The sequence below is a fragment of the Coregonus clupeaformis genome, chromosome 4 (assembly GCF_020615455.1).
Source record: "Coregonus clupeaformis isolate EN_2021a chromosome 4, ASM2061545v1, whole genome shotgun sequence".
Classification (NCBI taxonomy): Eukaryota; Metazoa; Chordata; class Actinopteri; order Salmoniformes; family Salmonidae; genus Coregonus; species Coregonus clupeaformis.
This window is the reverse complement of record NC_059195.1, coordinates 15596818-15619233: the sequence shown is the minus strand read 5'-3', so window position 1 is coordinate 15619233 and position 22416 is coordinate 15596818. Positions and strand designations below refer to the sequence as shown.

The following is a 22416-nucleotide window of genomic DNA, read 5'->3' as shown; positions in this document are numbered from 1 at the left end:
CCCTACCCGTCTGGTCCAATCAGCATCCCGCTCTACCAGACGTAGTGGGGGCGACCAATCAGATTGCCAGCCTCGCCTGTCTGCCTGCGAAGAACTTCTCCCCATATCGACCAGGATTTTGTGTGCATGTATGTTTTAACAGAAACTTTACCCGTAAAAATGTGACACAGACAACAGCAAACGAATAGAAATACGTTGTGTTGTGTATATGTGAATATAGTGTACACTAATCGAAACATTGCATCCGCATATTTGCCAGAAAGGGTGTTTCGCTGGATGTAGGCTGTGCACTGCTGGCGGCCAGATGTCGAATTATCCGGCGTTTCCTACATTTTACCGGGATGGTCATTTAAAGGTTTGAAATTCCATTGTACAAGAGCAGTTTGGAAGAGACAAGGGACCAAAGCATTTTCAGAAGAACCGAGTCGCAGAAACATGTTGTTTAGGGTGCTTTCGTTGTTTGTGTTGTGCTGTCTGGGGCTGTTGGAACAGACACCTCCCGGGGCTTCAACCGGCGTGGTGCCCAGTGCTACAAGAACTTTGGTATGGGGTTCTGGACTCCAGGCAAATGTTGTCCTTCCAGCTCGTTTCTTCTACATACAGACTGTGGACAGCTCGGGGAGAAAGTAAGTATGTCGTCATTCTTTAAGGAAACCTCCCAGACGATACAAAGCGGTTAGCTAGCTACCAATGGCATAGGCAGTCGACACAATGTAGCAGTGGAATAATAAAACCACACGTGAATTGTGATAGGAAGTGCAGATAAAGTAGAACCGGGCGCTTACGTCACTGAACAGACACGAATGTCTGTGTCCCTAGGGATGGAGATAGATAGTATTCGGGGACAACACTCATTGAACCCATCTTTGTGGCACCTCTCACTTGGTCAAATCAGGTGTCGCGGGTCTGGGTTCTCAGCGCATTTCACATTTTTCTCATGTCTGTCTTCTCCAAAAGTATAAATTGGCTGTTACACATTGTTCTAAATAAGTGTCCTCCACAGTAATGCCATTGTTGTTTTGGGTGTTTACTCACGAGGTTCACTTTTGGCCTACATAATTGTAACCTAATTTAACAGTTTTACATGCATACGTCACCTGGAGTTTATACCACAGATAGGCCTATAGTGCCTTCAGCAGGTATTCACACCCCTTGACTTTTTGTTTTGTTGCAGCCTGGATTAAATTTAGATTATTATTTTTTGTCACTGGCCTACAAACAACACCCCATAATGTCAAAGTGGAATTATGTTTACAAATGATGTCCTGAGCCAATAAGTATTCAACCCCTTAGTTAATGCAAGCCTAAATAGGTTCATGAGTAACAAGTCACATAAATTGCAGGGACACACTGTGTGCAATAATAGTGTTTAACATGATTTTTTGTGACAACCTCCATCTCTGTACCCCACACATAAAATTATCTGTAAGGTCCCTAAATCAAGCAGTGAATTTCAAACACATTCAACCACAAAGCCCAGGGAGGTTTTCCAATGCCTCGCAAAGAAGGGCACCTATTGGTAGATGGGTAAAAAAATTAAGCTGACATTGAATATCCCTTTGACCATGGTGAAGTTATTAATTACACTTTGGATAGTGTATCAATACAACCAGTCACTACAAAGATACAGGCATCCTTTCTAACTCCGTTGCCGGAGAGGAAGGAAACCACACAGGGAATTGTGGTCCTCTGTAGCTCAATTGGTAGAGCATGGCGCTTGTAACGCCAGGGTAGTGGGTTCGATCCCCGGGACCACCCATACGTAAAAATGTATGCACACATGACTGTAAGTCGCTTTGGATAAAAGCGTCTGCTAAATAGCATATTATTATTATTACTATTATTATTATATTATTATTTCACCATGAGGCCAATGGTGATGTTAAAACCGTTAAAGTTTAATAGCTGTGATAGGCGAAAACTCAAGATGGATAAAAAACACGAGTTACTCCACAATACTAACCTAATTGACAGAGTGAAAATAAAGAAGCCTGTACAGAATAAAAATATTCCAAAACATGCATCCTGTTTGCAACAAGGCACTAAAGTAATACTGCAACAAATGTGGCGACGCAATTCACTTTTTGTCCTGAATACAAAGTGTTATGTTTGGGGCAAATCCAATACAACGCATTACTGAGTACCGTTCTCCATATTTTCAAGCATAGTGGTGGCTGCTTCATGTTATGGTTATGCTTGTAATAGTTAAAGACTGGGGAGTTTTTCAGGATAAAAAAGAAACGAAATTGAGCTAAGCACAGGCAAAATCCTAGAGTAAAACCTGGTTCAGTCTGCTTTCCATCAGACACTGGGAGATACATTCACCTTTCAGCAAGACAATAACCTAAAACACAAGGCCAAATCGTCACTGGAATTGCATACCAAGAAGACAGTGGCAGAATTACAGTTTTTACTTAAATCTGCTTAAATCTATGGCAAGACCTGAAAATGGTTGTCTAGCAATGATCAACAACCAATTTAACAGAGCTTGAAGAATTTTGAAAGAATAATGGGCAAATGTTGCACAATCCAAATGTGGAAAGCTGTTAGAAACTTACCCAGAAAGACTCACAGCTGTAATCACTGACACAGGTGATTGTAACATGTATTGACTCAGAAGGTTGAATACTTATCTAATCAAGATATATTAGTGTTTTATTTTTAATGATGTGTTTTTTACAAATGTTAGAATTTTTCTTCCACATTGACATTACAGAGTATTTTGTGTAGATCAGTGATATAAAATTACAATTAAATCAATTTTAATTCTACTATAACAAAATGTAGAAAAAGTCAAGGGGTGTGAATACTTTCTGAATGCACTATAATCTGATTTGTAGATACTATTGTGATCATATGATGACCATCAGCTCAGCCAAATATAATATGCTCAGCTCACAGGCCTACATGTTGTTTCCCTCTCATGTTTGTATATGTCGTTGTGTATGCCATTCAGTTTCACATCATCTCCCGGAGAGAACACATTTGAGGTGAAGATCATGTCCCCAGTGGAACAGTTCACTAGAATCTGGGTGCAGGTTCTAGATCGCAAAGATGGCTCCTTTCTGGTGCGCTACAGAATGTATGCCAGCTACACAGACCTACACATCCACATACTGCTCAACGACAAGCACGTCGCCACGTCTCCATTCATTCTGAAAGGTAAACCAACAAACTCTCTTTCGCTCTCTCTCTCTCTCTGTCTCCCTCTCTCCCTCTCTTTCTCTCCCTCACTCTCTCGGTCTCTCTTCCTCTCTCTCTCTCTCCTTGTCTTTGTCAATTCAATTCAAAAGGCTTAATTGGCATGGGAAGTGTTACCACATACATTGCCAAAGCAAACATATAGACTTATCAAATCAATGGTGATGCAGATAGATAATAATAGGAAAAATTATAATACTCAATGAGTAATAACAATTAACAGGACAATATAGTAATAAATGAATGAGGACAATATTTAATTAGTAAGACACAGGTAGCAATGGTATTGTCCTGGTTGGTCGTTCCACTGGCTGTCCCTACGGGTGTGGCAGGAAGCAACATTTTTTGCAGCTAATATGGCACAAAGGGGTTTTTCTCCAAATAGATATTGGATTTTCATCTTTTCTGTTTTTGTTTCAAAATCTTTGTATTTGTTTTCAATTTTTGGGGAAGAAAATTGCCTGAAAGTCTGCATAGTTCTCGCAGTGTAGGAGAAAGTACAGCTCTGTCTCGACCTCTCTCTGAGGGCAGAGTGAGCACAATCTGTCCTCTCTGGGTAGCCATATCTACCTGTGACAGCCAGTTTCTATGGCCAGGCTGTGCTCACTGAGTCTATACAAAGCCAGTGTTTTTCTCAGATAGTCTGCCACTGTGTACAGTCTGTTTAGAGCCAAATAGCATTTAAGTTTACTTTCGATTTTTTGTGGTGTCTTTTCCAATAGGTGATATATTTAGCTTTTTGCTTACACTTGTTTTTAAATGATTATAACTTTTGGTGGCTCTTTTAATATTAATCAGAAGAGGCAATTGGCCTAATTCTGCTCTGCATTCGTTGTTTGAAGTTTTTCTCTGTACTCTGAGGATGCTCTTACAGAATTCCGAATGCAGGGTTTGTCAATGCTTTGTAAGCGAACCCCACACTTCACTGCCATATAATGCAGTTGGTTCTATTATTGATTCTAATATTTCCAGATCCTAATTGGTATGTCTAATTTGATAGATATTTTAATGGCATAGAGAGCCCTCCTTGCTTTGTCTTTCAGGTCATTCACGGCCAGGTTGAAGTTTCCTGTGGAGCAAATTTTTAGTCCCAAGTATGTGTAGGTGTGTGTGTTCTATAGGAGTGTTCCCGGTAAAAAAAAGTTTATAGGTTTCCTTGACATCTGGACCTTTTCTGCAATATCATAATGTTTGAGATTGACTGTCAGTGCCCAGGTCTGACAGAACTTTTGCAGATGATCTAATTGTTGCTGTAGTACCTATTTTGTGGGTGACAGCAGTACCAGATTTTCTGTGTTAAGAATGAGACTGGGGGCTGTTGATTGCTCAAGCGTTTTGGCAAATTAATTTGTATAAATATTAAATAGACAAGTTGTTTCCATGTTTTACTCTGCGCCCTTGGGAAAATAAATCTGTATGTTTATCTCACATTCTGACTGCACATTTGTCACTTGTGTGCATTGATTTGATGACATTATATGTTTTTCCACCCACCACTTTCAATTAATTTGAGTAAAATGCCTACATGCCAAATTGAATCAAATAGTTTTTGGAAATCTACAAAGCAGGAGAAACATTGTTTTGTTTTGCATGTTTATCAATTAGGGTGAGTAGGGTATAAATATGGTCTGATGTTCAATAATTTGGTAGGAATCCAATTTAACTTTTGCTCAGGACATCATGTTCACTGAGAAAGTGTAGTAGTCTGCTGTTCATGAAGGCGCAGAATATTTTCCCCAGGTTGCAGTTGGCACAAATGCCACGATAATTGTTTGGGTCAAATTTGGTGTAAAATTGGTGTTATTAGTCCTTGGTTCCAGATGCCAGGGAAACTGTCTTTCTCTCTGTGAGACACTACTGCATCTATAATGCTACATGAGGGTCATCTTAGCTTTCTATGCTCCCTTCTCCACCCCCTCTCTTTAGGTCCAGTGTACCATGATGGTTGTGACTGTCCTCAGCCCAGTGGTTCTGTGTGGAAGGAGGATATGCACTGCCCCGTGTCCTTCCCCCAGATAGAACAGGACCTGGCCCTGTTCCCCAGGGTGGACCCAGACCGCAATGCCCTGGAGGTGCCCCAGCGTTTCGGACAGAGACAGAGCCTCTGCCACTACACAATCAAAGACAACAAGGTATATGGTAGACCAGGACTCATATTCAAAAATTATACCAGAGTGCTGATCTAGAATCAGGTACCCCCCCCTCTCCATATAATCGTATTCATTATGATTCTAAAAAGCTAAACTGGTCCTATATCAGCCCTACTATTTCTGAATATGGGCCCAGGTGGCATGGCCGTTTCCAGTCATTAAAATTAAAATTAAAAATTAAATTCCTGTAAAGGTTGAAGACACCAGAGCCACATGTTTTAGACACCAGGTAGTATTGGAAAGGCCCCCCAATAAGGCTAGAAGACAACGATTCATGGTACCTGTAATCATGCTATAACAGACAAACAGGTGTCAGTCAAAATGCAGCTTTGAATCTGACTATACAGGTGTCAGTCAAAATGTTGTAGATTTGAATCCAACTATACAGGTGTCAGTCCAAATGTTGTAGAGTTGAATCTGACTATACAGGTGTCAGTCCAAATGTTGTAGAGTTGAATCCGACTATACAGGTGTCAATCAAAATGCTGTAGAGTTGAATCTGACTATACTTATAAGCTTGGATTTGATACAACTCTAACACCCACTAACTGGATATGCTTCATCTCTTGCTTGAAACGTATTCCATATCCAAACTACAATAGGCATGTTCTGGATATATCCACTTTTCTTGTTTCCTCACACAATGCTGTGTTAACGCCACAATCCAGTGTGAGTGTGTGTCACTCGAGCGATGTCACACTGCCCTGGTAAGTGCCACTAGGTTTTATGCAGTGAGGTTGTGGTGAGCTGGTAAAGAGACGAGGTCAGCAGCAGTTCCCACTCACTACTGTGGTCATCTGGAATTACATACTAGCTCACTTGAATATACATCTACATAAATGTGAGCTTCCCAAGAGATGTTGATTATAAGATGTTGATACCATCACTGTTATGATTACAGCCAGTATTGACAATGTTATCAGAATTTTCTAACTTTTTTATCATGAACAATTTCTGTCCATCCAGGGGTGCTGCACTGCAGCTTGACCATGTGCTCGTCTCAACAGTGTGATATGTGCTGTCTGGGGGAGGGTTAAGAACAGAGCATAAGACCATTTTCCATTGTTTGCTGTAACACATGGACAATAAAGTTAATATTCTATTCTATATTTCCACCCTTAGGTCTACATTAAGACGCTAGGGGAGCATGTGGGATTCAGGATCTTCATGGATGCCTTCCTCCTCTCACTGACCAGAAAGGTGAGTTCTTGAAATTAAGTTAAATGATTTGTCATAAGCATTGATTTAGGGAAAACTTTGCCACAGATTGAAACCACTGGCCTATCTTTGACTTCACCATCTATTGTTATCTCAAGATTTGGCATCTTCCATAAATTGTAGCCCCGAATCCACCATAGAAATAGTTAGAAAGAATAATGCTGTAATATGGATAACTATTGAAAGTTAGCCGATATGTGTTTTTCTACACTGTAATGGACACGGTGCAACCTTTGGTAGGTAGGCTGCTGGCAGGCTTCGGCTGCTGTACAGCAAAGCCAAGTCAACTCATGCTTATGGTTCTCACAGGGGAAGTGAAATGGTTTCAATGACTTTGCTCATGATCATGCACGCCGCAAATGACATGTAACTAAGTTCCTTGAATTTTATTTCACTTCTGGTTTCTAGTTTACGTTACACCAATCAAAGCAGTGGAGCGTGTAGTGAAGCAAAACTTTAGTGGTCAAAACCATTAATCTTGGGGCGACGGGGGAGTAGGTTTGAAAAATGCTATCATATCACAGAATAATACAATTTTGAAATAAGTTAACATTTACAAATGATCAAATGGATTATGAGGTGCAAAAACATAGGTTTGAACCCCCTATTTTAATTGCTCAGGTGGTGGACACAAGGCTGTTTGGCTCATCTCAGTTGCGAAGAGGAATAACTTTGCCGCTGTTTCTGATTAATATTTTTTTTTATGACCATTTACTTTGGAATGAGGAAGTCCTTGTTGAGGCATAGCATTCACTATTGAAAGACAAATGCCCTCCAAGGCTGATCAGAAGGAGAGGTTTTGCTTGCACCAATCAGATTCCTTAGAATCTGCAATGACCGACATGGTGGGAGCTAATGGAAGGTGTTGGGGTTGATTCTAGGACAGGCCTGGGTTAGTTGTCCCAGTGGCCACTAGATGGCACTGCTGACCCATGAAGATGGCAGCCTATGGCAATTCTGTAAAGAATAAATGTGAACTTAATTTATAAAGGCTGGGTTATGTATCCGGGTATATATATATATATAGATATATATATATATAGATATATATATATATATATAGATATAGATATATATATATATATATATATATATATAGATATATATATATTTTTTTTTTAAGCGTACAAAGAGCATATGTAGAACAGAGTAGTAGAAGACACATTTCCGCTGTTCGCTGTAACATGGGCAATAAAGTTGTAATGTATTGTAGGTGATGTACGTTCTAAGCCCAGTGTCTTCTCTCTCACTCTTTCTAACTCTTGTTTTTCTCTCTCTCTCTCCCTCTGTCTCTCTCTCCCTCAGTCTCTCACTCCCTCTGTCTCTCACTCCCTCTGTCTCTCTCTCCCTCTGTCTCTCTCTCCCTCTGTCTCCCTTCTCCTCTGTCTGTCTCTTCTCTCTGTCTTCTCTGTCTCTCTCTGTGTGTGTGTGGTCAGGTAGTGATGTATGTTCTAATGCCAGTGTCTCCTCTCTCTCTCTCACTGTGCGGTCAGGTGCGGGTCCCAGATATAGAGTTCTTTGTGAACCTGGGGGACTGGCCCCTGGAGAAGAGGAGGCCCTCAGAAAGGCTCCACCCCATCTTCTCCTGGTGCGGCTCCAACGACACACGCGACGTCGTTATGCCAACCTACGACCTCACCGAGTCAGTCCTGGAGACCATGGGAAGGCAAGCACCACTGTTGCTTTCCTCATTTTATCTTTGTGTGTCATCCATTATACAGAGGCCCAAGTGATGCTACAGCCACAACATTTTTTTTTCCATCATGTACTATTATGATAGCGTATTAGATTCAAAGGGAAATGTGAGCTGGACAAATAATATAATCCAAAATAGGATAGTGGGGCCCACACACTCAACTGGTTAGTGACAACATTTGAAAGAAAATTATCTTTATCAGGTCTGTGTGCTAGCCAATCGCATCTGTTGCTCATTTCGACTTACACATTTCTCCTCCAATGAGCAGAGTGAGTCTGGACATGATGTCGGTCCAGGCCAATACGGGGCCTCCGTGGAGGGAGAAGAACGCCACAGCGTTCTGGAGGGGGCGGGACAGTCGCAAGGAGCGCCTGGAGCTGGTGAAGCTGGCCAGGGCTCACCCCGACATGGTGGATGCAGCCTTTACCAACTTCTTCTTCTTCAAACACGATGAGAGCCTCTACGGACCGCTGGTCAAACACGTCTCCTTCTTTGACTTCTTCAAGGTGAGATAGATGTGGTGTAGGCAGAAAAGGTATCCAGTCTCTGCAGATGAGACAGACTCACTCCCAGGCTAGCTGGATCATAAATTAGACACCTCGCTGCTTTGGGGTAGGTAATGATAAAGTTTGGGTTGATTACTGATGTTATCAATATATTTAATTTATAAGTCCATAATTAGAAAATGCACACGTTGATCATTTTTACTCTCTTAACGGTGACATTTGACAATTTTATTTAATGGGGCAGATAATTGCTTGTAATACAAAAAGAACAAGGGTTGAGACTTGTAAAAATGAGAGAACGGTTTGGAGGAGACTTTATGCCAGAGATAAATGAAAAAATAGTCGATTTTAATAGTTCACTTTACAAGGCAATTTACACATGGCAACGCATGGAAACGAGAGATCAGTAAAGTGCTTTCCAGTCATAAAGCCAACAAATAAAAACATTGCAGCCTGCAGGTAGAAAATATCCTGATAAAAATTAATATCCTATAAATCACATTGGCTACGCATGGCCTGTCTGCAACGAACTTGAAACATTGTATCAACTATTAACTTGGGTCCAGCCTGAAGCTTAAACTAGCAAACTTGCAACATTGTATAAAATATTCTGAGCCCTCAGAGTTTCCAGCTCCAGTGAGCTTGGGACAGACACAGCTGTAGGCTATTTTGCGCAAGGGATAAGAGCTCATCAGGTAGACCTATTTTATGACGTTTCCACTGGATCAGAGCATGACATTTTTCCCTTTCACATTGAGTGGTTATCGAAAGGAGGAAGGCCCTAAAAATTGTCAAAGACTCCAGCCACCCTAGTCATTGACTGTTCTCTCTGCTACCGCATGGCAAGCGGTACCGGAGTGCCAAGTCTAGGTCCAAAAGGCTTCTTAACAGCTTCTACCACCAAGCCATAAGACTCCTGAACAGCTAATCATGGCTTCCCGGACTATTTGCATTGTCCCCCCCACCCCACCCCCTCTTTTACACTGCTGCTACTCTCTGTTTATTATCTATACATAGTCACTTTAACTCTACCCACATTTTTTACTTATCTATTTTTTACTTAACAATTATTTTTCTTAAAACTCCATTGTTGGTTAAAGGCTTGTAAGTAAGCATTTCACTGTATGTGGCAAATAAAATTTGATTTGAAAGGGAGAAAGCTGGGAAGATCATTCAAATACATTGAGGAACTATTCTCATTGTAAAAACAGACTTCATTTGCTTGCTGTTTGAGGTGAAAACAACATTACTTTGAGTAGCTCCACAGCTCATTAGTGGTGGTGCATTAAGCCAATCAGAAATACTATCAGATCCCCAAATTGGCACATTTATATGCCTACATTTGCAGGCCAGGTAGCCTATAGCCTACTTCTATGCATAATCAGGTGTGCGTCTTTCCTTACACCTCGATCACACTGTTTGCGCTGTTCTGTGAAGGGAGTAGTACACAGCGTTGTACTAGATCTTCAGTTTCTTGGCAATTTCTCGCATGGAATAGCCTTCATTTCTCAGAACAAGAATAGACTGACGAGTTTCAGAAGAAAGTTATTTGATTCTGGCCATTTTGAGCCTGTAATCGAACCCACAATTGCTGATGCTCCAGATAATCAACTAGTCTCAAGAAGGCCAGTTTTATTGCTTCTTTAATCAGCACAACAGTTTTCAGCTGTGCTAACATAATTGCAAAATGGTTTTCTAATGATCAATTAGCCTTTTAAAATGATAAACTTGGATTAGCAAACACAACATGCCATTGGAACTCAGGACTGATGGTTGCTGATAATGGGCCTCTGTACGCCTATGTAGATATTCCATTAAAAATCAGCGATTTCCAGCTACAATAGTCATTTACAACATTAACAATGTCTACACTGTATTTCTGATCAATTTGATGTTGTTTTAATGGACAAAAAAATTGCTTATCTTTCGAAAACAAGGACATTTCTAAGTGACCCCAAACTTTTGAACGGTAGTGTATGTAATGGGGAATTGATAGACACTAACAATCAAGGCAAACAATTCACACAATGAAGTTATGAAACAATGAATGTGCACAAATCGGCGGGAGAGAGCGCATTGGGGAGAGACTTACATTGTGCATATTAGCTACACTCCCCTTCTTCTTGGACTGTGCCATCCACGCGGCCTCTGCAATGGATTAGTCTCAGCTTCTGCAATGGATTAGTTCACTGAGATGGCCGCGAATCAGACAGGTGTCTCGTGTGCCATTGAAAAATATGTATTTGCTACTGCTCGACAAAAAAAAAAGCTCAGTTGACCAACAGCCAATTGCCCAAACAATCAACCATTCGACTAATTGGGGTCAGCCCTACTGGATTTACAATCATTTAAAATTGAGATTCTCCATTGAGTTTGCTTTTTAGTCCAGGAATAGGCTTAATCTGTATCTGGTAAACCAGCCCTTTCAACCCCACAGGAAATTTGTCAGGAACAAGCATAAACACCCCAAAAGACTGATTTTAAAATGTAACTGAACACTCTTACCACCCCACCTCTGTCTCCTCTGACAGTATAAGTACCAGATCAACATAGATGGCACGGTGGCAGCCTACAGACTGCCCTACCTGCTGGCTGGGGACAGTGTGGTGCTGAAGCAGGACTCTGGTTACTATGAACACTTCTACAGCCAGCTCAGACCCTGGGTACACTACATCCCCATCAGAGCAGACCTGGCTGACCTGCAGGAGAAGATCCATTGGGCCCGTGAGCAAGATGAAGAGGTGATGATTGATGAATACGCTGTTGGATTTGTAATGTACTTCAAAGTTTCAAACATATTGCGGGAACATACAGTATGTAGGCACACATTTTCCCCATTCTGTTCAAAAGCTCAGTATGATCTCGCTCTTCCAGGCAAGAAAAATCGCAGTAGCCGGTCAACAATATGCCCGAAATCATCTGATGGGGGACAGTATATTCTGTTACTACTACAAACTCTTCCAGGTAACATTTCACTTTACACTACGACTACATTGATTAACTCTATATACACTGTATACACTCAAGATTCAGACCCCGTCGATCACAAGGCTGCACACTTCAGATTAGAGATGTATTTAGTAAGTAAGTTAAGAGTTTGCCTTTGTGGAGAAACTTGAGAACCTGGATAACTGAAGGTAGTAGGTACACAGGGCTGTGGCGGTCATTACATTTTGTCAGCTGGTGATTGTCAAGCAAATAACTGCCGGTCTCACGGTAATTGACCTTTAATTAACATAAACACATTTAACATCTCCTGGCTTCCACGCATAGCCTACAAGCCACTGATGCAGACCTTTGGAACATCTACATTTTAAAAAGTCTAATAAATCCATGTAAAATAGCCTACACCATCACAATAAATCCATTATTTATTTTAGACAGGTCTAAAGAAACATGATATGAAGAAAATGTAGTCTATTTCAGAAGAACACAATAGCATACTCTGAGTTGTCCTTATGTTAGGTCCTGATCTGGCTATGGGCTACACTAGTTCATTTAGCAGACATGATTTGCTTAGAATTCCCATGGCATTATTTTATAGTATGAAGAATACAATTGAACATAGCTGAATAAAATAAAATGATTTTTTTCTCCAAACAATTTGAGGGAGTGTGCACATGCGGCTATTCTGTGTTGAGCGGTTAACAAAGAAACAGGTACTCCTATATGCTTAATTTAGGAGTTATGTAACTTCAGTTGTGATACAAATGTTGGGCTATATGTTTTGATTTTTATACATTCTAAGGCTGCATGATGCGAATCTAATAAAAAAAGTTGCATGAAAGGCATGAGCTCTGCTTAGTTTTTTTGCGCAAGCTGTACACACTTCATCAGTCTCTCATTCACAATTTGATAATGCTTTGAATTTCCCGGCGGCATCCCCTTTGTGTGGCCGTAATGCCCCCTAAAAGAATCCATGCCTTTTGCGGCCTGTGGCCGTTATGCCCTTGGGCTGAATATAATAATTATGATTCCCTTCTCCCGACTGCGCGCTCCGAAGCACCTCTCACTCACATGGCTCTCCGTCATGTGATCTGGTCTTTCTTACAGGCTATAAGTAAAGTCATACACATCGGGGACACAACTGCGCACATCCTTATCCAATTCCGAGGCACATATTGAAGATCTTGGAAGAACTGTCCACATTTACAGTGGGGGAAAAAAGTATTTAGTCAGCCACCAATTGTGCAAGTTCTCCCACTTAAAAAGATGAGAGAGGCCTGTAATTTTCATCATAGGTACACGTCAACTATGACAGACAAAATTAGGGAAAAAAATCCAGAAAATCACATTTAAGGATTTTTTATGAATTTATTTGCAAATTATGGTGGAAAATAAGTATTTGGTCAATAACAAAAGTTTCTCAATACTTTGTTATATACCCTTTGTTGGCAATGACACAGGTCAAACGTTTTCTGTAAGTCTTCACAAGGTTTTCACACACTGTTGCTGGTATTTTGGCCCATTCCTCCATGCAGATCTCCTCTAGAGCAGTGATGTTTTGGGGCTGTCGCTGGGCAACACGGACTTTCAACTCCCTCCAAAGATTTTCTATGGGGTTGAGATCTGGAGACTGGCTAGGCCACTCCAGGACCTTGAAATGCTTCTTACGAAGCCACTCCTTCGTTGCCCGGCGGTGTGTTTGGGATCATTGTCATGCTGAAAGACCCAGCCACGTTTCATCTTCAATGCCCTTGCTGATGGAAGGAGGTTTTCACTCAAAATCTCATGATACATGGCCCCATTCATTCTTTCCTTTACACGGATCAGTCGTCCTGGTCCCTTTGCAGAAAAACAGCCCCAAAGCATGATGTTTCCACCCCCATGCTTCACAGTAGGTATGGTGTTCTTTGGATGCAACTCGGCATTCTTTGTCCTCCAAACACGACGAGTTGAGTTTTTACCAAAAAGTTATATTTTGGTTTCATCTGACCATATGACATTCTCCCAATCCTCTTCTTGATCATCCAAATGCACTCTAGCAAACTTCAGACGGGCCTGGACATGTACTGGCTTAAGCAGGGGGACACGTCTGGCACTGCAGGATTTGAGTCCCTGGCGGCGTAGTGTGTTACTGATGGTAGGCTTTGTTACTTTGGTCCCAGCTCTCTGCAGGTCATTCACTAGGTCCCCCCGTGTGGTTCTGGGATTTTTGCTCACCGTTCTTGTGATCATTTTGACCCCACGGGGTGAGATCTTGCGGGAGCCCCAGATCGAGGGAGATTATCAGTGGTCTTGTATGTCTTCCATTTCCTAATAATTGCTCCCACAGTTGATTTCTTCAAACCAAGCTGCTTACCTATTGCAGATTCAGTCTTCCCAGCCTGGTGCAGGTCTACAATTTTGTTTCTGGTGTCCTTTGACAGCTCTTTGGTCTTGGCCATAGTGGAGTTTGGAGTGTGACTGTTTAAGGTTGTGGACAGGTGTCTTTTATACTGATAACAAGTTCAAACAGGTGCCATTAATACAGGTAACGAGTGGAGGACAGAGGAGCCTCTTAAAGAAGAAGTTACAGGTCTGTGAGAGCCAGAAATCTTGCTTGTTTGTAGGTGACCAAATACTTATTTTCCACCATAATTTGCAAATAAATTCATAAAAAATCCTACAATGTGATTTTCTGGATTTTTTTTTCTCAATTTGTCTGTCATAGTTGACGTGTACCTATGATGAAAATTACAGGCCTCTCTCATCTTTTTAAGTGGGAGAACTTGCACAATTGGTGGCTGACTAAATACTTTTTTTCCCCACTGTACTTTTCATCAGCCAATAAAATGAGTAGGCCTAACGAACAGCAAAAGCACTAGCCTATGGCAATCTACTATCCCCCATAGTACAAAAGTTGACCTATTCTGTGTAAGAAAGAAATATTCCAAACATTTTCTGGGACAGTTGTGGGATGCGATAGATCCCAAATTAAAACAACCACTAGCATTAAAAAAAACTTTAAGTAATGAGGCTGACGCAACAGATCAGAACGTTTAACTTAAAATGTTGATAAACTATTAGGCTATTTCTTCACATAATAAGTGCAGCAATCCGCACACGGCAGTAGGCTATAAGCGTGAATGTTCCATTAGCAGGAAAACACCATTCTCAAAAGTGACTGAAGTTGCGATTATGCATTTAATGCTTTTATTATAAAGGTGCATTTTTATGGTGACAATTATCTTCCCCAAACTTGAAACTCCAGTTAGGCTCTACACCCGTTGTAAAGCGGATTAATGTGCTTAATTTTAAGAAGTTATTTTGCCACTTTAGTTGTGATACAAACCTTATCAAAACATCTAGGCCTATGGGCTAGGCTACATGAGGTGTGCGACTGATTTGAAAAAGTCGCAAAAAAAGGCGTGCTGTTTCTTGCCTTAAGCTGGGCATCATTCACAAGTGATAATATATAATTCACAAGTGATAGGCTAATATTGTCACCCATCAGACTATCCTTGATTTAATCTTGTCTTTACTAAATAATATACAGTCGTGGTCAAAAGTTTTGAGAATGACACAAATATTAATTTTCACAAAGTTTGCTGTCTCCGTTTTTATGATGCATATGCTCCAGAATGTTATGAAAAGTGATCAGATGAATTGCAATTAATTGCAAAGTCCCTCTTTGCCATGAAAATGAACTTAATCCCCCAAAAACATGTCCACTGCATTTCAGCCCTGCCACAAAAGGACCAGCTGACATCATGTCAGTGATTCTCTCGTTAACACAGGTGAGAGTGTTGACGAGGACAAGGCTGGAGATCACTCTGTCATGCTGATTGAGATAGAATAACAGACTGGAAGCTTTAAAAGGAGGGTGGTGCTTGAAATCATTGTTAACCATGGTTACCTGCAAGGAAACACGTGCCGTCATCATTGCTTTGCACAAAAAGGGCTTCACAGGCAAGGATATTGCTGCTAGTAGATTGCACCTAAATCAACCATTTATCGGATCATCAATAACTTCAAGGAGAGCGGTTCAATTGTTGTGAAGAATTCTTCAGGGCGCCCAAGAAAGTCCAGCAAGCGCCAGGACCGTCTCCTAAAGTTGATTCAGCTGGATTGGGGCACCACCAGTGCAGAGCTTGCTCAGGAATGGCAGCAGGCAGGTGTGAGTGCATCTGCACGCACAGTGAGGTGAAGACTTTTGGAGGATGGCCTGGTGTCAAGAAGGGCAGCGAGGAAGCCACCTCACTCCAGGAAAAACATCAGGGACAGACTGATATTCTGCAAAAGGTACAGGGATTGGACTGCTGAGGACTGGGGTAAAGTCATTTTCTCTGATGAATCCCCTTTCCGATTGTTTGGGGCATCCGGAAAAAAGCTTGTCCGGAGAAGACAAGGTGAGCGCTACCATCAGTCCTGTGTCATGCCAAGAGTAAAGCATCCTGAGACAATTAATGTGTGGGGTTGCTTCTCAGCCAAGGGAGTGGGCTCACTCACAATTTTGCCTAAGAACACAGCCATGAATAAAGAATGGTACCAACACATCCTCCGAGAGCAACTTCTCCCAACCATCCAAGAACAGTTTGGTGACGAACAATGCCTTTTCCCGCATGATGGAGCACCTTGCCATAAGGCAAAAGTGATAACTAAGTGGCTCTGGGAACATAACATCAACATTTTGGGTCCATGGCCAGGAAACTCCTCAGACCTTAATCCCATTGAGAACTTGTGGTCAATCCTCAAGAGGTGGGTGGACAAACAAAACCCCACAAATTCTGACAAACTCCAAGAATTGATTATGCAAGAATGGGCTGCCATCAGTCAGGATGTGGCGCAGAAGTTAATTGACAGCATGCCAGGGCGGATTGCAGAAAAAATACATGTAATCTATGCACTTAAATAGCAAATGGAGGACGCTATTCCCGTGGTTCATTGTCATGCCAGCCAGGTAGGCTATACTCCTGTTGTAAAGAGAAGCAATGTGCTTAATATTAGGAAAGTTGAGAAATAAATATAGTAGGCCTAGCCTATAGAAAGCTGATGGGATTCTCCTCTTTTTAAGAGGCCATCAATCTGTTATCTCAGGCAATTGCATAGCCTATAGAAATGTTGCACAACATGAGCTCATATGCTCTCATGAAGTGTTTGATTAGATTTTTGAAAACATTTGCATTGATGTCAGAGTGATTAGAGGGACAATAGAGTGCTGAGTACCAGGCAGTTAGCAAGTTTGGTAGGCTACTAATGACCATCAGCAGCATCAGAGCTTGGAGAAGCCTAATTACCGTGACTAAACGGTCACCTGGAATTTGACTACCGTCATGACTCGTGACCGCCGGTGTAGCAGTAATACGGTCACCGTAACAGCCCTAGGTACATGCACTTGTTTCATTGTTGGTCCTAAAGAACTATGTGTTGAAAGTGTGGCTATTGTTTCATGCACCCTTGTTATCATCATCAGCAGCTTGCGTATCTCTTCTCTTATCTTCCCATCTCTACCTGTCACTTTTATACCCCCACTTCAAGGACAGTAATTACTCGTACAGAGGCCAGGTATTCCTAGGTCGGGCTACTCCTCAGCTATGACACTGTCACATCAGGGCTCGACCCTCAACTTCCACCTTATCACCTTGGCTTGGGCTAGGGTAGAATAGAAGGGCCCACCTATTGGAATGACACCTGGGCGGATGACCCCTGGCTAGAAAAGGGTGTCATGGAACCATTCCATGGTACGCCTCCAAAGAGTGAATTTAATTCAGCTTATTGAGTCCAAGCTAATAACATGATAACCAAGCTTCCCATCCATGCAACTGGGTCGTCATGGAAAGAACCGTGTCTGGCTGACAAGGAAGAAATGTTTTGGCAGTGGATCTTGTTTTGTGACTTCTCTGTCTTCGCACTGTCAACAGTGAGGTTTTGCATGCTCAGTTCAGACCCTACATGTGTTACTGTTTTATATTGGTGGTGTATGCTGACCTTGAAGAAGCAGTGGAGTCCCTTACAGCATGTGTACCTTCAACAGTTGCTTTGGCTTTGTTGGTTGTTTTCAATGTGGTTTTACATGTTCCTCAATTTGGATTGCCCCTAATGTTACTATCCTCCCTCCCAGCCCTTAAAAGAACATTCATTATAATATAGTAATGTTTCAGTCAAATGCAATACATGTTTATCAATGTCGGTTTTAATCATGAGAATATATATATATATTTTTTTTTTTTACTGAAAACTATAGATGTAGCCTCGATGTACATTTTATTCATTTAAAATACACTCTTATCCAGAGCGACTTACAGTAGTGAGTGCATACATTTTCATACTTTTTCATTCTGGTCCCCCGTGGGAATCGAACCCACAACTGGCGTTGCAAGCGCCTCGCTCTACCAACTGAGCCACACAGGATACAGATGGGAGATGGACGTTTTTTTCCCTTTGCACTATTTCAAACATAAAGAGTGTACCTGTGTGTTTCATTCAATGCCACATTAAAAACACAATGCTGAATCAGATGTGTTAACAAGAGCATGCACAACCTACAGCTCAGGACAAAGAGTGAAGAGCAGTAACCCGCTAAACCAAACCACCTCCACCTGCCTCCGGCCTTGGTCCACCTCTGAGCCCACAGGTCAGGTGGGTCATCGGGTATCATGAAGCGCCGTGGCGCAGCCCCTCCCTGTGTTTTCTCTGGGAAAGGAACACTGGCCCAGGGACATAATGGTGATGTGTCTCTCCCTGGAGTGCTTTATTGGAGCCCATAACCCAGCAGTTGCAGAAATTAATGTTTAAACTGACAACTTTCTGTCTTAACGAAAGATATCAGCCATAAAGATAGGTGTGTTTTATGAGGGATAGTGTTGGAGGTCAAAAAAGCTAGGACTACTTGTGTTCCTTGTTGGAAACCGAATGAATGTGCTCATTTTGCCTTCTCATCTTGTGTACATATTATAAATACAGTGGGGGGAAAAGTATTTAGTCAGCCACCAATTGTGCAAGTTCTCCCACTTAAAAAGATGAGAGAGGCCTGCAATTTTCATCATAGGTACACGTCAACTATGACAGACAAATTTGAGAGAAAAAAAATCCAGAAAATCACATTGTAGGATTTTTAATGAATTTATTTGCAAATTATGGTGGAAAATAAGTATTTGGTCAATAACAAACGTTTCTCAATACTTTGTTATATACCCTTTGTTGGCAATGACACAGGTCAAACGTTTTCTGTAAGTCTTCACAAGGTTTTCACACACTGTTGCTGGTATTTTGGCCCATTCCTCCATGCAGATCTCCTCTAGAGCAGTGATGTTTTGGGGCTGTCGCTGGGCAACACGGACTTTCAACTCCCTCCAAAGATTTTCTATGGGGTTGAGATCTGGAGACTGGCTAGGCCACTCCAGGACCTTGAAACGCTTCTTACGAAGCCACTCCTTCGTTGCCCGGGCGGTGTGTTTGGGATCATTGTCATGCTGAAAGACCCAGCCACGTTTCATCTTCAATGCCCTTGCTGATGGAAGGAGGTTTTCACTCAAAATCTCACGATACATGGCCCCATTCATTCTTTCCTTTACACGGATCAGTCGTCCTGGTCCCTTTGCAGAAAAACAGCCCCAAAGCATGATGTTTCCACCCCCATGCTTCACAGTAGGTATGGTGTTCTTTGGATGCAACTCAGCATTCTTTGTCCTCCAAACACGACGAGTTGAGTTTTTACCAAAAAGTTATATTTTGGTTTCATCTGACCATATGACATTCTCCCAATCCTCTTCTGGATCATCCAAATGCACTCTAGCAAACTTCAGACAGGCCTGGACATGTACTGGCTTAAGCAGGGGGACACGTCTGGCACTGCAGGATTTGAGTCCCTGGCGGCGTAGTGTGTTACTGATGGTAGGCTTTGTTACTTTGGTCCCAGCTCTCTGCAGGTCATTCACTAGGTCCCCCCGTGTGGTTCTGGGATTTTTGCTCACCGTTCTTGTGATCATTTTGACCCCACGGGGTGAGATCTTGCGGGGAGCCCCAGATCGAGGGAGATTATCAGTGGTCTTGTATGTCTTCCATTTCCTAATAATTGCTCCCACAGTTGATTTCTTCAAACCAAGCTGCTTACCTATTGCAGATTCAGTCTTCCCAGCCTGGTGCAGGACTACAATTTTGTTTCTGGTGTCCTTTGACAGCTCTTTGGTCTTGGCCATAGTGGAGTTTGGAGTGTGACTGTTTGAGGTTGTGGACAGGTGTCTTTTATACTGATAACAAGTTCAAACAGGTGCCATTAATACAGGTAACGAGTGGAGGACAGAGGAGCCTCTTAAAGAAGAAGTTACAGGTCTGTGAGAGCCAGAAATCTTGCTTTTTTGTAGGTGACCAAATACTTATTTTCCACCATAATTTGCAAATAAATTCATTAAAAATCCTACAATGTGATTTTCTGGATTTTTTTTCTTCTCAATTTGTCTGTCATAGTATGACGAAAATTACAGGCCTCTCTCATCTTTTTAAGTGGGAGAACTTGCACAATTGGTGGCTGACTAAATACTTTTTTCCCCCACTGTATATAGCTTCTACTTTTCAGTTTATTGAGAAGTCATTGAAAACAGATGCCCTTCTTTCAATTATTGAACTGATATGCTTTCAATTCGAGTTGACCCCTACCCTGTTTCATAAATATGAATCTGAAGACCTAGTATGAAGTTGAACTTTTTTGTGTATCATTGTTTTGCTACTTGTATGACAGGATTGTGGGATATGTTTTTTTTTTTTCATCTCCAAAATAGAACTAATATTTTGACACCTGTGAGTTATTATGGTAAGTAGTGAATGATGGGGCCATGACAGGGTGACATGACAAAGCGATCTGTTGTGTAGTGAAGTTTTCTTATTTTCATCGTCACTTCATCAACTTTAATATATTTTTTTTCCATGTTTCTCTTTTTTTTCTGTTGACTAGGAGTATGCCAAGTTGCAGGTGACTGAGCCTAAGGTCAGAGAGGGCATGGAACGGGTCGAGCAGCCCACTGATGACCTCTTCCCATGCTCCTGCCACAGGATACCACAGGTAAGCGTCAAGACACAGGCTAATCTCTATTACAGCATGTAGGGAGGAAAAAAAGGATTGCACAAGGGATTGCATAATATCTCTGATCCCACTGCAGTCAACCATGAACTGGGCTCTCAGTGTTTTGACAACAGGAGATTCTGATATATGATAGAGCTGGGACTATAAACCGAAAATTATTGGCAAATCAAATGTTATTTGTCAAATGCTTCATAGACAACCGGTGTAGACTAACAGTGAAATGCCACCTAAACAGGCTGAAATTCCAGACGTAAAAAAAAAAGCTCTTACACTAAAAGGGCATTAACATTTTCACAATTTCAGAGTGTTATTTCGACCCCATAGTGTACAAAAAACGAATACTAAAAATAATAAAGCAAAAATCACATTTTTGACTGCACTGCTCCTTTAATGTTATAAACTTAGCATACTATTCTTCTGAATTGATCAATTCAGGCAATTTATTGCGATATGGATTTTTGTCCATATTGCCCAACTCTAATACAGTATATGATCATCTGCCCCCTATGTCTACAATGCTAAAGGAATGTCCCCGCCAGTGTCTTTTTACAGGCTGCTGTCTGTCAAAGTTGACATGAAAACAGATCTTTGGCAAAGGGATATCCAATCAACTGATTGCGTTGCATTCATATAATACATTTTACAAAATGCATTTGCCACAAAGAGCTACCCCCCAAAGAGCAAGCCAACCACTGAAGGAGCTGCCAAGATATGTTAGAATTTTAACCTAATGTGATATTATACAGTGTTGAATGTGTCTTTACAGGAGCAGCATTGTCATACTTTCACTGGAGAAATTTTTTTGTAAAGTAAATGTATGAAAATAACCTAAGCTGGTTTTATATAAATCCAAACGTATCATAAATGTTATGTTGCAAATAACACACTACTCTAGCAATCTTTTAAAGTCTTTTTTTGTAATACACATGCGCATGGATCAAAGATTCCAAGGGAACAGATGTATTGTATTGAATAGGAAAAGCTTTATGGCATTGCATGGTTTTTATAACCCTGTCGTGCATATGAAGTTTGACAGATTTTTTTATGTTTGCTTTTCAGGCCAAGGATGAATTATGATTGGTCCACTGTTCAATTATAAAACAATTGCATTTTTATCTGATGTTCCTGTGTTGTAAAATGTTGTTTTTGCCAAAATGTGAATTGTGGGCTTGTCATGTTTATAATAAATATTTTTTCATTGTTTGTATGTTAACACTTGTTGTGTTATTTTCTTCCTTCAATATATGCACAAACCATATCAAAGGTTCAAGTTATACACAATAGAGGCATGTAAAGACAAAAACACAGATGTTAGTTGATTATATGGTAGACTCATTGCATTGTTTTCCTTGTTAGATTTCCATGTAATAGCCCTATAGACTTGCTGTACTGATAGCTTTAGGGAAATGGGCAAAGTGCCTTTGTTATATCAACTCTCTGGCAGTAGTCTACATCCTATGAGGCATATTTAAAGTAATAAAGCAAGACCTGACCTTGGAAATGTATTTGTCACTCCACACACACACTGGCTAGACCAGTGTGTGTAGTTGGGAGGGTTATTGCTCATAGCTCGAAGTCATGTCACTGTCGGCCAGGGAGCTAGGAAAAATTAATAATGAAATACATGTTGTGTACTAAAATCGT

At 41.2% G+C, this 22416-nt stretch overlaps 1 protein-coding gene across 1 annotated transcript; it reads left to right on the top strand.

The window, feature by feature from the left end:
• Nucleotides 1–77: 77 nt before the first annotated feature.
• On the top strand, nucleotides 78–21985 carry poglut2 (protein O-glucosyltransferase 2). Its single transcript, XM_041865699.1, has 10 exons — nucleotides 78–626; nucleotides 2957–3162; nucleotides 5128–5333; nucleotides 6474–6551; nucleotides 8063–8235; nucleotides 8534–8771; nucleotides 11303–11512; nucleotides 11646–11735; nucleotides 20644–20751; nucleotides 21832–21985. The coding sequence occupies exons 1-10, from the start codon at nucleotides 436–438 to the stop codon at nucleotides 21847–21849; spliced, it is 1518 nt and encodes a 505-aa protein (XP_041721633.1). The 5' UTR covers nucleotides 78–435; the 3' UTR covers nucleotides 21850–21985.
• The last annotated feature ends 431 nt before the right edge of the window (nucleotides 21986–22416 follow it).

Bases quoted from the DNA above. Each gene is read 5' to 3' on its own strand.
- poglut2 (XM_041865699.1), top strand. From the start codon at position 436: ATGTTGTTTAGGGTGCTTTCGTTGTTTGTGTTGTGCTGTCTGGGGCTG. The intron at 6,552-8,062 runs GTGAGTTCTTGA...CTGTGCGGTCAG, and splicing joins TCCTCTCACTGACCAGAAAG to GTGCGGGTCCCAGATATAGA. The intron at 11,513-11,645 runs GTGATGATTGAT...TCGCTCTTCCAG, and splicing joins CCCGTGAGCAAGATGAAGAG to GCAAGAAAAATCGCAGTAGC.